Genomic DNA, 14,658 nt, shown 5'->3' on the forward strand with positions numbered 1-14,658 from the left:
ATAATCAATTTCGCTCTGGTTTTTTCGTCATCTGCGGTTTTAATTTCTTGATTTAATTCTGGCTTGATACAATGTTTCATGCCTTCAAGAATTAAAAAATTCTCCGCCGCGAAACACCATTCACTGTAGTTATCGCGCCCCGTAAGCTTCGGCACGTTGACAAGATAGTTAGCAGACATTTTTGCGATGCACTTTATCTTGTACCCTGCGATGATACGGCAAAATAACAACAGTTTGTCACTATACAGTTCTATCACGTCCTTTTTACTGAATAATATTGCAAAACTACTATTTTAACGCGAAATTATGAGCGTAAGGGCCATAACCTATAATAAAACAACGTTTCTATTGAAGGTAGTAGAACGACTAAATTTTTTATTGTAAACCAAAGTTATACATAGATGGCAGCACTCAATTTAAATTATTAGATATTGACATTACATCAATGCCCCTGAAGTGGGTAAGTCAGGTATTTATTTAAAGCGACTCCTGTCTAACCTCTGAACTTAGCTGAGGAACCTTACTCATATTGGATCATTGTTATAGTAAGCCAGATATAGGCAGTAATCGTTATATATTCTGCCCAGAGAAATTATATTGCAAGCCTTAGGTACTGGGCGTTAGTCATTTAAAATATCAAAACAAATACACAGCAAATGTGATCTCAATGATATGACCATAAAACTCATTTAAGATAACCTTTGAGTATTTATAATTTCTAGATTAAGCAAAGTATGAGTTGTATTGGAAGATAATTCTTACAACGACATATTTAAGGCGATACATCATAGATTTTGGGTCATTTTCACTTGGTTTTTTCTCATAAAATATAACTTGCATCGTTTCAATATTTTTGGATATGAAAGTAAATATATTCAATTATATTTGTGGAAGATGAAAACACGATTGGAACAAAAATCCTCGATCAAAAAAATTCAGGAACACAAGTCTAGATTTCGATTATTTATCTCAAACTATAAGGATTTAAAATTTGAATTTTGTACCAAATTGAAGATCATTAAAAAATAATAACTTCTGGAAGATGAAATTTCGATTGGATGTTTTGTTTAGACGTAATTAAACTAAATAGCTGAAAACAGGAATTAAAATTGTTGCGACAATAGTACTGGACAGTAGAGTGTTGACACTTTATCTCTGTCTCATTCCTACACGACCGGGTGGGATAAAGCGCTATCCTTTGTAAGCGTGCCTCACTCCGCGGATCACATTCTCCGACGCAGGACCTGTGCCAATCGCTCCGAGCGTCGTTGAAAAATATTCTGCGAAGTATTTAATTTCCCACATTCATTTTGTTTGAATTTATTTCTGTACATAATTGTCAGCTCAGCTTATTGAATTGTGTCGTTGATCTCTGAATCTTACGCGTCGCTTTTCCGCCGGACGGGGTGATATTACGTAGGTATTTAGGATCGTGGATTTTGATACTTTTTTTTTTTTTGGTACTTTCTGAAATATACCTATTATAGATAGTTTAGGTTAGTTTTTAATACAGTTTTTTTGTTTCGTTTAGTGTAAATAGGTGTATAATTTTACGTCATGATAGCATGTTAAATGTAAGCATGTTAAAAAAAAACCTTGAAAGAGCTTCCCATATGGGACAATTAAGATGGTGGGTACTAATTACACTTACTAATAGATAGACATATAGATGCCTACTTAGATTTTCTCCGCAAACACTGAAGGTGAAAAATATTTCATTTGATACCGGCTTGTGGCGGGGCGGCAGTAGGTAGATAGATAGATAAAACAACAACAAACAACAGCTCCGCCGCCGTCGGTTATACTGTCACTAGTTGTTGCCCTGGTCTTTGCCTACGGAAACAGTACTTTTTACTGGATGATTATTCTGTCTTTTTCTATAGGTACTTACTCCTAGGTAACTGTATTATTCAGGGTACCTCCTCAGCTGCAAGACGTCGCAGGGTTTATTTTTCTTCGCTTTCTTCATTTGGCACGATCACAGTCATTATCCCATTATTTGATTGTTATTAATTTTTAGGAAAAATAAATTGTCTCCGATATCGTCGTTGACAATGTCCGAACAGAGAAGTGCGGATGGTGTGGAGTCGACAGTTGATATTATGGACTTAGATAGTCATGGCTTTATTCCGACGCCGACATCAACGACAACCCAAGATAGAAAACCATATACAGAAAACCATAGATACCTAAAAATATATGATATACATTACTATGTAAATTACCTTTGCTTGAACGAAATCGAATAAGTAATTACGAGTAGTTTTTTTAAAACCATTACAAACTTATTCATTTTATACAAAATTTTTGCATACATCCGCAACTATATCATTGCTTATAATGTAATTTAATATATGTATGTTTTTTTGTAAAATTATTTTATTGTATCAAAAACAATAAAATATTCTGATGCGGACTCCATTGCATTCGCAAACTTTATTCGGGTTACGTGAGGTCACGCGCCAGCGGCTACGGTGCAGCGGCGATCTAGCGGGGCAAGCTGGTCGGGGGTGAGCCCCGCGCGGGGTGAGCCTCTCGCCCGCATCGAGGTACATGTCATCTGAATGTAGCGCCTTAATGTCCCAGACAATCTCATGAATCGAATATAATTTGTCAAGCAAATTAAGTTTGGAGAGCTTTTCACACTCGCGTCATCAACTCTCTCACTTCACAATATCAGATACAAAAATACACATCAATATAAATAAAAAATTAAAAATAATATCAATGTACAAATTGTTCGAGATTCAAACGCGGCGAGCATCCCGAACTCGCGCGCAGACTAGCTCGCACATTTCATCTTGCCATCGAGCAATTTCCTCCAGAGATCAAACTGCTCATGAAACCTAACCATATGCACAGCGATCCCCCTTTGCACGGCGCACGGGTGCGCTATCTTTCTATTATAAAACTCTGTGGCATGCTGCCTTTTTATGCCCAGTTTACTCCCAAGCACGCCCGTCACAAAAACGTCTTCGAGCCTCAAATACGGCTCGGCCGGAGCGGCGGCTAAAATATCCCTTATGACGTCAGTCGTCAGCAAATACGCTGGACCAGTCGTGAAATCAGGAAAAACCTTTCCTGGAAACTGTAGCGGGGAGACGTAATACTTCGACCGGCTCGTCCGCTTCGGCAGCGACTTCTTCACGACCTTACCCCAAATTGTTTTCGTCGCGTTCACCCGCGACGGTGCTTTCGCGAATTCCATCAACTTCGGGACATTGATGAACATGTCATCGTCTGTTTTGAGTATTCTTTGTACCCGAGGGCAGTACGTGTCCACCCATTCGAGCATAGAGAGAGTTTTTAATGTGAGATTCGAGTAAGAGTCTAGGAAACGACCCACGATAATGTCACCGTACAACATATCTTCCGCTTCAATCGCTGGTCTGACCGTGTCCGGTGGTATACCTATGACGAAAGCGAACGCGATGTCGGAACGTATATTGAAATGTCCCCAAGTCATCCGCACGGCTTCCCGCGCCGCGGAATGGGAGGGTGCTGACGTCACGAGGATTAACAGTCTCAATTTGGCGCCCAAAGACGGGCACAGTTCCGGGTGAGGTCTCTCGTGGCCGGCCACATAGACGTCGCCAGTTAGAACCGGCGCCGAGGAGTTCTTGACTGTGACTTTAGGTGGAACAACTACAAGTGGAGCTGGAGGGACGGATTTGACTGGAACGGGGGGTGAGGTGACTGGCGCGGGTGTGGTTTTGTTCGCGGCGGGCGTGGGGGGGGGCGGTACGGTGGACGTCTCGCGGGGGTAGAGCGGCGCGGGGGGCGGGGGCAGCGCGGCGGGCGGGGGCAGCCTCGCCAGCAGCAGGAGCAGTAGGGCCGCGACCCCCGCCAGCGCCGCCACGTGGGAACGCCGCACCGCACCCATCGCGACCTCACCTCACCACATGGGGCAGGAACTGGAATGGAGGGAAATTGATATTATGAATCATGTTGCCTTTGATATTTGAATAAAATAGGTTAATCTGGAGTGCCGTGTGGTTCCCGGCACCAATAAGAAAAAAATAATAGGATCACTCTATCTGTATCCCATGAATGTCATAAAAGACGATTAAGCTTATATACTTGGGATACTACTTTTCGGCGATAAGCTAGCAACCTGTCACAATTTGAATCTCAATTCTATCATTAAGCCAAACAGTTGAACGTGGTCTTTGAAGACTGTCCGCCCTGTCTATCCCGCAAGGGATATAGACGTAATTATGTGGTATGTTATCGTAATCTAAAAAATAAATCAGCATAAAATATGTATGCATTACTGAATACATTATTCAAGAGTTATCCGAATACCTAAATAGTGACGTAGACTTCAATTTAGGAAGGTTCTTTTTATTTCTATAGGTATGATCATTGCCGTGGTCATAAGCTAGTTAACACATATTTTGTGTCGTAACATTCATGATGTAATTATCATTATGTACGTCGCTTCCAAATACAGCGTACATAAACGATAATTACACTTGACCACGTTTATTTATAACTATTCTACTATTCTATTCGTCTTTTTTTACATAAAGTACTTATACATAAAAGAAAAATTTAAAGAACGATCGAGACGCTTTTGAAAAAGGTATAAATACATAATTATACGTGGCCTATCAGTCTTTACAAGACTGTTGGCTCTGTCTGCCCCACAAGGGCTAAGACGTGATTATACATTTTATGTAATTAATGTTTGGAAAATCTATTTCTGAGAAATATGAATAGAATAGAATAGATTTATTTTCAAAATTGTATACAAAATATCACAATAAGTGACACGTCACATCACTTAAATCTAATTATAACTACTACCGCTTCTAAAAAGCATGTGTAGAAGAAGCGGCGGAACAAACAATATGAATGATAATAGAAATTTCTGATATTAACAAAAACATTGTGTACATATACATATAAGTAAAAATAATCAAGTATCGTGCAAAATTATTCTTGTTAAAAAAACTGAACGATCTTATTTGTCAGACAAGCCGATCACAACGAAATCGTACACGGAACGATAAAAGTTAATTAAAAAGAGTCATTTCATCATTGTGCCGGTCAGCGATCATAGAAATTACATACACACATACATACATATGGTCACGTCTTTATCCCCTTGCGGGGTAGACAGAGCCAACAGTCTTGAAAATACCGATAGGCCACGTTCAGCTGTTTAGCTTACTGATAGAATAGGCTATTTGACTGTATTAAAAATATACATTTCTTTTATGTCATCAGTCTTAATATTATTTTTTTGGAGCGATTTGTAATAACGCGAGATAAAAATATTGCATTATTTAAACAAAATCCGTCTCAGAAAATTTGGTTTTTATATGCAGCTGTCACGTGACTAAAAACGAACGTGATTGGCTATTTCTATTATGACGTCAATTATCCATAAACAGACTGTGGATCGTACCGTTCCTTAGTGTTCGCTATTATTTTCCAAGATTTTATAAGTGTTTGATCGCTCAGGTTTACTCAGATAACGTAGGTATTTAATAATGGAAACCAATTCCGCGAAAGCTGACAGTTGAAACCTACCAAAAGTGGACGCAATAATGGTTGGAAGAAGAAATCTGGATTGTCTTCTTCAAAGACAATCCAGATTTCTATGCTGCCGAACTGAGGAATGTGAAAACATCAATGTAAGTATATCTTGGTAACCACTGATCTGAGATCATGATCTGAAACCACTTCTTACGAATATTCAAATCCATCGGCATAGAAAAAAACAGTTTCGTAGGAGATTTTATTGTTGTATTAGTGCATTGAGGCACTGCACAACATTTATAGGAACTCATTTTAATAATTTTCACACATATGACGTGGCACAAGTTAAATAAAACAAGAGGAAATCAAAACTTTTCGAAACACCAACAAGCTTTGTATGATATTTACACGAAATTTACGTCACTGCATGCTATGGCCGCCATATTGCTAAAAGTCGCGTTTTGGCGGCATATTTGAATATTTCATTTTCTTTTTCGATTTTTTAATAAAATAGCTGTAATAAAGGCAGAAAAGTATTTTTGTAGGGCTCCTTATAAACAAATAAATACCCTTAGATAGTTTTTAGAACTTTGTCAAATAGCCTATTGAGATTCATTAAAGTGACGGGTTGCTAGCCCGTCGCCTAAAAGAAGAATGCCAAGTTCATTAGCCTATGCCTTAGTCGCCTTTTACGATATCCACGGGAAAGAGATGAAGTGGTCCTATTCTGTTTTCTATTGGTGCCGGGAACCACACGGCACAGTTTATATACATGCTGCAAAATACCTTGCCAATGCATTATTTTCGCGTTCTGTGACACAAATTAACTTTTGTAAATTACCGTTTGTAAACGTGTCGAGACCAAAATTTGGTGATTCAAAAGAATATATTCTCCTCGACATAAAGGCGACCTTCAATCACAAAAGAGTGAAATTTGTTACAGCAGAAACAAGTACCGTCAGAAACATCAATCATTAAGTATCTGGACTATTGCCACGGGGTTGGCGATGCGATGACAAACAAATAAATAAATAAATATATATACGGGACAAATTACACAGATTGAGTTAGCCTCGAAGTAAGGTCGAGACTTGTGTTACGAGATACCAACTCAACGATACTATATTTTATAATAAATATTTACATAGATAAACATCCAAGACCCAGACCAATCAGAAAAAGTTATTTTCTCATCATGCCCCGGCCGGGATTCGAACCCGGGACCTCCTGTGTCACAGACAAGCGTACTACCGCTGAGCCACAGAGGCCGTCAAAACTTATAACATACTAGCTGTGCCCGGGAGTACGTCTGAGTGGAATAGTTATTTTTATTTTGGGCATCATTGAAGCCCTCAAGGGTGAATAATTTTTCCCGTTATTTTCACATTTTCCATTATTTCTTCGCTCATTATAGTTGAAGCTTGATGTTATATAGCCTATTCAACACAAAAATAATGTTTCAATTTGAACCAGTAGTTACTGAGATTACCGCGTTCAAATAAACAAACAAACAAACTCTTCAGCTTTATAATATTATCTATCTATCTATTCAAAAAAGAATAGGACCACTCCATCACTTTCCCATGGATGTCATAAAAGGTGACTAAGGGATAGGCTTACAAACTTGGGATTATTGTTTTTAGGCGATGGGATGTCAACCTGTTACTATTTAAATCTCAATTCTATCATTAAGCCACATAGCTGAACGTGGCCATTCAGTCTTTTCAAAACTGTAGGCTCTGTCTGCCCCGCCAGGGATATAGACGTGACCATATGTATGTATTTATCTATCTATGTATTTTTCAACCATGAAGACTACCTTTCATTTTATATAACCAGAACAAAACTCAAAACGGGTTATGATTCATAAAGCAACCGATTCGAGAATTCATTCACCGTCGCCGTTTGCAGTCATGTCAATGCAAGCAGTCTTTTTTTTCCATTAATTTGTGTGGCAAGACCATTGTGTCATCCCGAAGGTCTTATTTGCAAACACACGATGAATTGCGCACGTGAAGTAAACATGTACATATTTTATTGGAACGGAGAAGGTTGATTTCCAATTATTATATTTGTTCAGTTTGCTGGAATCACGAATTGACGAATTAAATCTTGGCGAGGCCAAGGTCGGTAACATAGACACCGCATCGCACCTTACTCGTACATGCTAAATGCAGTTGATAGGGAAATATAAGAATCCAGTAATAAAAACTTAAGTTTACAATGAAAAAATCTTGTGTCACGACGTATTTTTTTAATCCTACTAATAGTATAAATGCGAAAGTTTGTCAGGATGTCAGTATGGATGTTTGTTACTCTTTCACGCAAAAACTACTGAACCGATTACGATGATGTAGTTAGGTAGTTGAAGACCCAGATTAACAATTACGACAATTATTAAGCGATATAATAATATCCTATAATAATGAATAAAAAAAAAATTTTTGAATTTCATACTACTTTTTATCCCGGAGTTCCCGCGGGATTGATAGGGTTTCCATGCGGACGAAATCGCGGGCGGCCTCAGTAATTAATAAAATTATCACATAAACTTGGAATTCTTCTTTAAGGCGATGAGCTAGCAACCTGTCACTATTTGAACCTCAGTTGTATCATTAAGCCAAACAGTTGTCTACACCGCAAGGGATATAGACGTGATTTAGGTATATGTATATATGTGAAACCGAAATAGTTTTTTTATTTTTATATTTACTGAACCTCGATAACTGAACGCATATATTTATCATTCAAGCCACATAATTAATTTTAGAATAAGGAAAATCGAAACAGTTACTAAATGATTCCCTGTCATCGACTACTCAATCGATACCGGAGCAATATCGCCTATATTTCTGGAATGCAAGCCACCTGCGCCTGCGCATACTCAAGCCTGTTTAACCACACAACAAATACCATATTTATGGCGTTCCACTTACTTCACGGTTTACGGTTGCTTGTACTTGAGACGGGTAGACGCGTGCGCACAAAAATAAAAGTTTTTGTCTAGACATTTTAACTGAATTGGGAGTGTTTATGCTGAAAATTCCGAGTTTTAATAATATTCATTCATTCATTCATATAGTCACGTCTATATCCTTTACGGGGTAGACAGAGCCAACAGTCTTGAAGAGACTTATAGGCCACGTTCAGCTGTTTAGCTTTATGACAGAATTGAGATTCAAATAGTGACAGGTTGCTAGCCCATCGAATAAAATAAGAATCCCAAGTTTATAAGCTTATCCCTTAGTCGCCTCTTACGACATCCATGGGAAATGAGATGGGGTTGTCCTATTCTTTTCTATATTGGTGCCGGGAACCACACGGATAATAATATTCAGAATGTAATAAGTATGTCTCACCCAAGGCGTAAAACTAAATAGTTTAATAAAAAGATCTTAAATTCTTTTCATGCCTGTTGATCATGTCTAACCCGTAAGAGATAGACTGTATGATGATTTTTTAATTAAAAATCTACTAGATCACTTATTCTTTAACGTTTTTAAATCAGATTTACATGAGTTTCAATTTTTTTTTAAAGACAAAGCTAATTATATCGTACAGTTATTGACCATAGATAAAGATTACTTTGTTCACGGTCATGCTATGCTAATCCCACGTGGAGAGGTAAATGACCTCGCTACTCAGCCGCGGTTTTAAGATGATTCATACACGAGTATCGATTCGAATAATTGACCAAACGATCGATAATCGATTCGAATATACTAGTAGGTAGGTACCTACGTAAGAAAACTCTTAGAGAACTTAAGCGAGAAGGAAGAAGTTAAATTATCAATTATTCAAAGATGCCGTGTGGTTCCAATACAAAAAAGAATAGGACCACTCCATCTCTTCCCATGGATGTCGTAAAAGACGACTAAGGAAAAGGCTTACAAACTTGGGATTCATTTTAGGCGATAAGCTAGCAACCTGTCACTATTTGAATCTCAATTCCATCATCAAGCCATACAGCTGAACGTGGCCTTACAGTATTCTCGAAAATGTTGTCTTTGTCTACCCCGTTGGGAACAAGACGTAACTATATGTGTACATACATATGTATGTATTTATGATTTATGTACACATACCGCATCAACCATTTGCCTTCAGCTAGGATAAATGCTTAATAACCTTCATGGAAAGATTTGAATGCCTTAAATTAAAAAAAAAAAAAAAAAAAAAAACATAAAAAAAATGCGTCATCCTTCCTGCTACCATGAAAATAATGATATGATGATCACACCAAGGCCTTCGGAGGTCGCGGCAAAATCGTGACCTGATCATCAACACTGTGTACCTACCATACTACAGATTAATGTTACTTTTTTTGGCAATCTACGAGCATACTGCCTTCCTAAAACTTATTTTTGTTTAGATAACATAAATATATACGGGACAAATTACACAGATTGAGTTAGCCTCGAAGTAAGTTCGAGACTTATGTTACGAGATACTAACTCAACGATACTAGTATGTTTTTATAATAAATACTTATATATAGATAAACATCCTAGACCCAGGCCAATCAGAAAAAGTTCTTTTCTCATCATGCCCTGGCCGGGATTCGAACCCGAGACCTCCGGTGTCACAGTCAAGCGTAATACCGCTGCGCCCCAGAGGCCGTAATATAATTACAGGCGTAAGGCGTGTGTGAATGAAGCGGCGGAACAAGTAACACAGAATTACCAAAACATATACCGACCACTCCATCTCGTTCCCATTGATGTCGTTAAAGGCGACTAAGGGATAGGCTTATAAAACTGTCATTCTTCTTTAAGGCGATGCGTTAGCAACCTGTCACTATTTGAATCTCAATTCTATCGATAATCCAAACAGCTGAACGTGGCATATGTGTCTTTTCAAGACTGTGTTCGCTCTGTCTACCCCGCAAGGGATATAGACGTGATTATATGTATGTCACCTTGTACAGGGTGCTCTGTTTCCACGGCACATTAATTATGACACTGGCCGCATTGCCCGTAATATAATATGTAGCTTGAAATGTTACGCGTACCTATGTGTTTTTAACGTCACAGGCCTACTAAGGATCTAGACAAGACAGCTTGTCAGGAGACAAATGACCATTTACATGTATACATACGTACAATCACATCTATATCCCTTACGGGGTAGGCAGAGCCAACAGTCTCTTGCGACACTACGTTCGTTCTACATTCATTCACGTTTTTTAATGTAGACAATGTGCATTCGTCCACGATTTATATTTAAGAGATCTATCTATATTTGTAAATTGATGTCCGATGAAAGTGCTGCAGTATAGTTTGTTCCGCCGCATCTTCTACACATGCGCTTTGGAAGCGGTAGTAGTTATAATTAGATTTAAAGTTATGTGACGTCAATAAGTAAGACGACAAAAGAAAAAGAATAGGACCTCTCCATTTCTTTATTATGAATGTCGTAAAAGGCGACTAAGGAATAGGCCCAAGTTTATAACTTGGGATCCTTTTAGGCGATGGGCTAGCAACCTGTCGCTATTTTAATCTCTATTCTATAATGAGGCCAAACAGCTGAACATGGCCTTTCAGTCTTTTCAAGTGTGTTGGCTCTGTCTACCCCGCAAGGGATATATACATAATTATATGTATGTATGTCCGTATTGAACTACATAGCCCACAGATACAGGCCGCATGTTCTCAATTTCACTATTTGATTATATTTTATCCGTGACATGCGGTTATGAGATAAAATACTTTAAATTCAAAATGGCTGAACATGTGAAGTCAATTTTCATACACTTAATTAAGTATGTAATTTTTAACCCCTTTCAAATGTAAATCACTTAAAATGTTATCCAATAATTTTATTAATGTAATCTCTACGGTCGGAGTGGCAAGACCTAGACGAACGTATCTTGATCAAATTAAGGACGTCCTGGTAAAGGGTCAGGTCACAAGTACCCGAAACCGCCGAGATCACATGAAGAGAGTTATGAATGTGGATAAAGCGAAGGAAGTATGCAGAGATCGTGGCAAGTGGAAAGAGGTAGTCTCTGCCTACCCCTCCAGGAAATTGTGATTTTATGTATGTATGTTATCTCTCACTCGAATCTCATGTATATTGTCGGCCTCAGTAGCTCAGCGGTAGTAAGCTTGCCTGTGTCTGTGACACCGGAGGTCCTGGGTTCGAATCCCTATGTAGTAATCCGTTAACTGGAATCACAATCAAGGAGAACTTGGGTCCCAGTCGCTGAATGCCTTTATTTTAAATATAACATACATACATAATATATAATCACAGTCTTCAAAATACTGATAGGCCACGTTCAGCTTTTTGGCTTAATGATAGAATTGAGATTCAAATAGTGACAGGTTGCTAGCCCGTCACCCAAAAGAATCCCAAGTTTAAAAACTTATCCCTTACTCGCCTTTTACGACATCCATGGGAATGAGACGGAGTCCTATTCTTTTTTGTATTGGTGCTGGGAACCACACGGCATATATTTTAAGATCTTTTAAATGACACTATCAGAAATAACATCAGTAGGAGGATAGAAGATATTATATAAATAAATAACTTCAAACTTTTATTTGCATAATAACTAATAGAAATTCGACAACTAACGTGCCGTGTGGTTCCCGGCACTCTTTTCTCACTTCCTTTCACATGGATGACGTAAAAGGCGACTCAGGGATAGGCTTACAAACTTGGGATTCTTTTTAGGCGATGGGCTAGCAACCTGTCACTAGTTGAATCTCAATTCTATCGTTAAGCCAAATAGCTGAACGTGGCCATTCAGTCTTTTCAAGACTGTTGGCTCTGTCTACCCCGCAAGGGATATTTTATATAAAATAGACCTATTCTTTTTTTATTGGCGCCGGGAATCACACGGCAAAGCTAAATGTTCCTGAACTAAGTCCTGCGTTTGGCAGGATATAAAAAAAAAACAATTGTCTTTATTGTTCCAATGTGCTTGCACCACACATTTAACTGTAATTCAATGGTGGCAAACCATTGTGTATTACCATACACAATGGTTTTAACATGGGTTAAAACATTATTATTAAAAATGACCTCCTAATACCTGCCCCCATAGTAAGGACACACACTAAGGACCGACACTGTGTTCATCGCAAAATAAGCTATCTTTTATTAACTTTTTATTAAGACATGAAACAGCAGGACAGCAATAGTTTTTGGTTTTAAAATCAGCAATCAGGAAAAACTAATAAATAGATGGATAGCATCAATAAGAAAGGGGTGTCTAGTGAGGTGGCAGACAATAAATAAGAACTAAGAAACTGTGCTCACCTCTTTTAAAGAGTAAATTTGGGAATAACATAATGGTGGATCATTGTTTAGTATGTATAAGTAATTCTTGAGTTTGCATCTTACAACAAAGGGATTGTTTTGGCTCTTGCTCAATCTGTGACAATTGGTAAGATTATATTAAACTTACATGTATGTAAATAGGCAAAAATCTGGATAATTTTATCCACCCAGCTCAGAGGCAGGCTTTTATCTTTGTGAGAAGTATTAAAAAAAATTGAAACATATTATAAATACCTTGTTAAGGCAGCATGAAGTCACTAACTACAAAAGTTATTAAATAAAAATTGAACTATGTCTCAGTAGATAAATATGTTAATAAACTTGTATAAAATTATTTCCACATCAGCTAAAAACACAAATATTATTAAAAGAACTTTTTTTATTGGTTTTTCTATAAATTGCACAAAGGGCTTACAGTTCTTTGCAAACCCGATTCTAACTAATAGGTGTGTAATCAAACTATATATTTTTTTGCACCCATTATTTAAAGAGTTAAAAAAAATAGGGATATTTTTCACTCGAGATTAAACGTATCAGCCAAATAAGGGGGGCGGATATCTTCTTTATAATAAATTACTCCATTAATACGGAAATCAAAGGGTTACTCACCATAACTTGTTGAAGGTGTTGAAGATGAAACAGTGAATTTTAACTGTACGGCGTTTACTAGAATTTTTCTTATAACACAGCCCGTTAAGGCGCCGCTATTTTAGTTTCACATTGCCTGATATCTGGACGTGAAATTAACTTATCCTGGGTCCAAGTCTACAGAACATAAGACCAAATCAATTCATTCTAATTCGACTGACGCACGCAGGCCACAACAACGAAATGACATGACTGACTGACAATGACAGTACATGAAGCAGCTGAGCTGACACGCGTTTGACATTGATGGACTAATATAGGTACGTTTCGTTATTACATAACATTCAGTAAAACATAAAAACTAATATAAAAAAATATATATAATATATGTATATATAAATGAAGATAATATATTACATATATTATATTAATTTATTAATAATTATCTGCCGTCCTAGCACTTCAGAATAGGACCAATCCATCTCTATCCCAGGGATGTTGTATAGGACGACTAAGGGATAGGCTAATAAAATAAGGATTTTTCTTGTAGGCGATGGGCTAGCAACATGTCACTTTTTGTATTGCAAATCCATCACTTAGTGGCCTTTTGGCCATTCCAAGGCTCTGTCAGTCCCGCAAGGGACATAGATGTGATTGTGTGTATAATATGTATGTATAAATGATTTTCCCGTTTTAGTAGATGTATTGATTTTATTATAAACCAACTAGCATTGGCGCTGGGCTTCGATCCCTTGGAATTTTGCAGAAAAAGTAGCCTATGTTATGTATGATCTAGCCTATTTAATAGAAGTATTTATTTTTGAATAGTAGCTTCCTGCGTCTTCTTCTGCCGTTGAACAAATTGTTTTCTTAGGTATTGCCATAGATTGGCAAACCATAGAATCACTAAAATAGAACTGACCGATTGCTTTTTGATTGAACTAAAGATATTGGGGAAAAAATCTATATATTATTCTGGGATTTATAAAAGACTAACAGAACACAAAATTGTGATTTTTAGAATTTCTTTTCTCCCATCACGCAACCTATTGATTCCGATTTGAATGCGGTTACATGACAGACGTGCTAGTTGAAAAAAAAATCACATATTTGTTTCCTGTTGGTCATCGCTCCCATATAGATTTTTTGCAATATCTGTCCATTTATGTCAAGAAATTTATTTAACTTAAATTTTTGTTCTTTTTTTTGTAATTTTTTTATTACGTAGGTGTTGTTTATAGTACGTCAATGCGTAGGTACATCAAATAAAAATCGTTTGTTGTCTTTGAACATTTT

General features: G+C 37.4%; 1 protein-coding gene across 1 annotated transcript; it reads right to left on the minus strand.

The window, feature by feature from the left end:
* Positions 1-451: 451 nt before the first annotated feature.
* On the minus strand, positions 452-13,599 carry LOC106138215 (beta-1,3-galactosyltransferase 5-like). Its single transcript, XM_013339310.2, has 2 exons — positions 13,384-13,599; positions 452-3,914 (listed from the first exon to the last, which is right to left on the minus strand). Exon 2 carries the CDS (start codon positions 3,881-3,883, stop codon positions 2,783-2,785), a length of 1,101 nt encoding a protein of 366 aa, XP_013194764.2. The 5' UTR covers positions 3,884-3,914; positions 13,384-13,599; the 3' UTR covers positions 452-2,782.
* Positions 13,600-14,658: the final 1,059 nt, after the last annotated feature.

The sequence above is a fragment of the Amyelois transitella genome, chromosome 26 (assembly GCF_032362555.1).
Source record: "Amyelois transitella isolate CPQ chromosome 26, ilAmyTran1.1, whole genome shotgun sequence".
NCBI lineage: Eukaryota > Metazoa > Arthropoda > Insecta > Lepidoptera > Pyralidae > Amyelois > Amyelois transitella.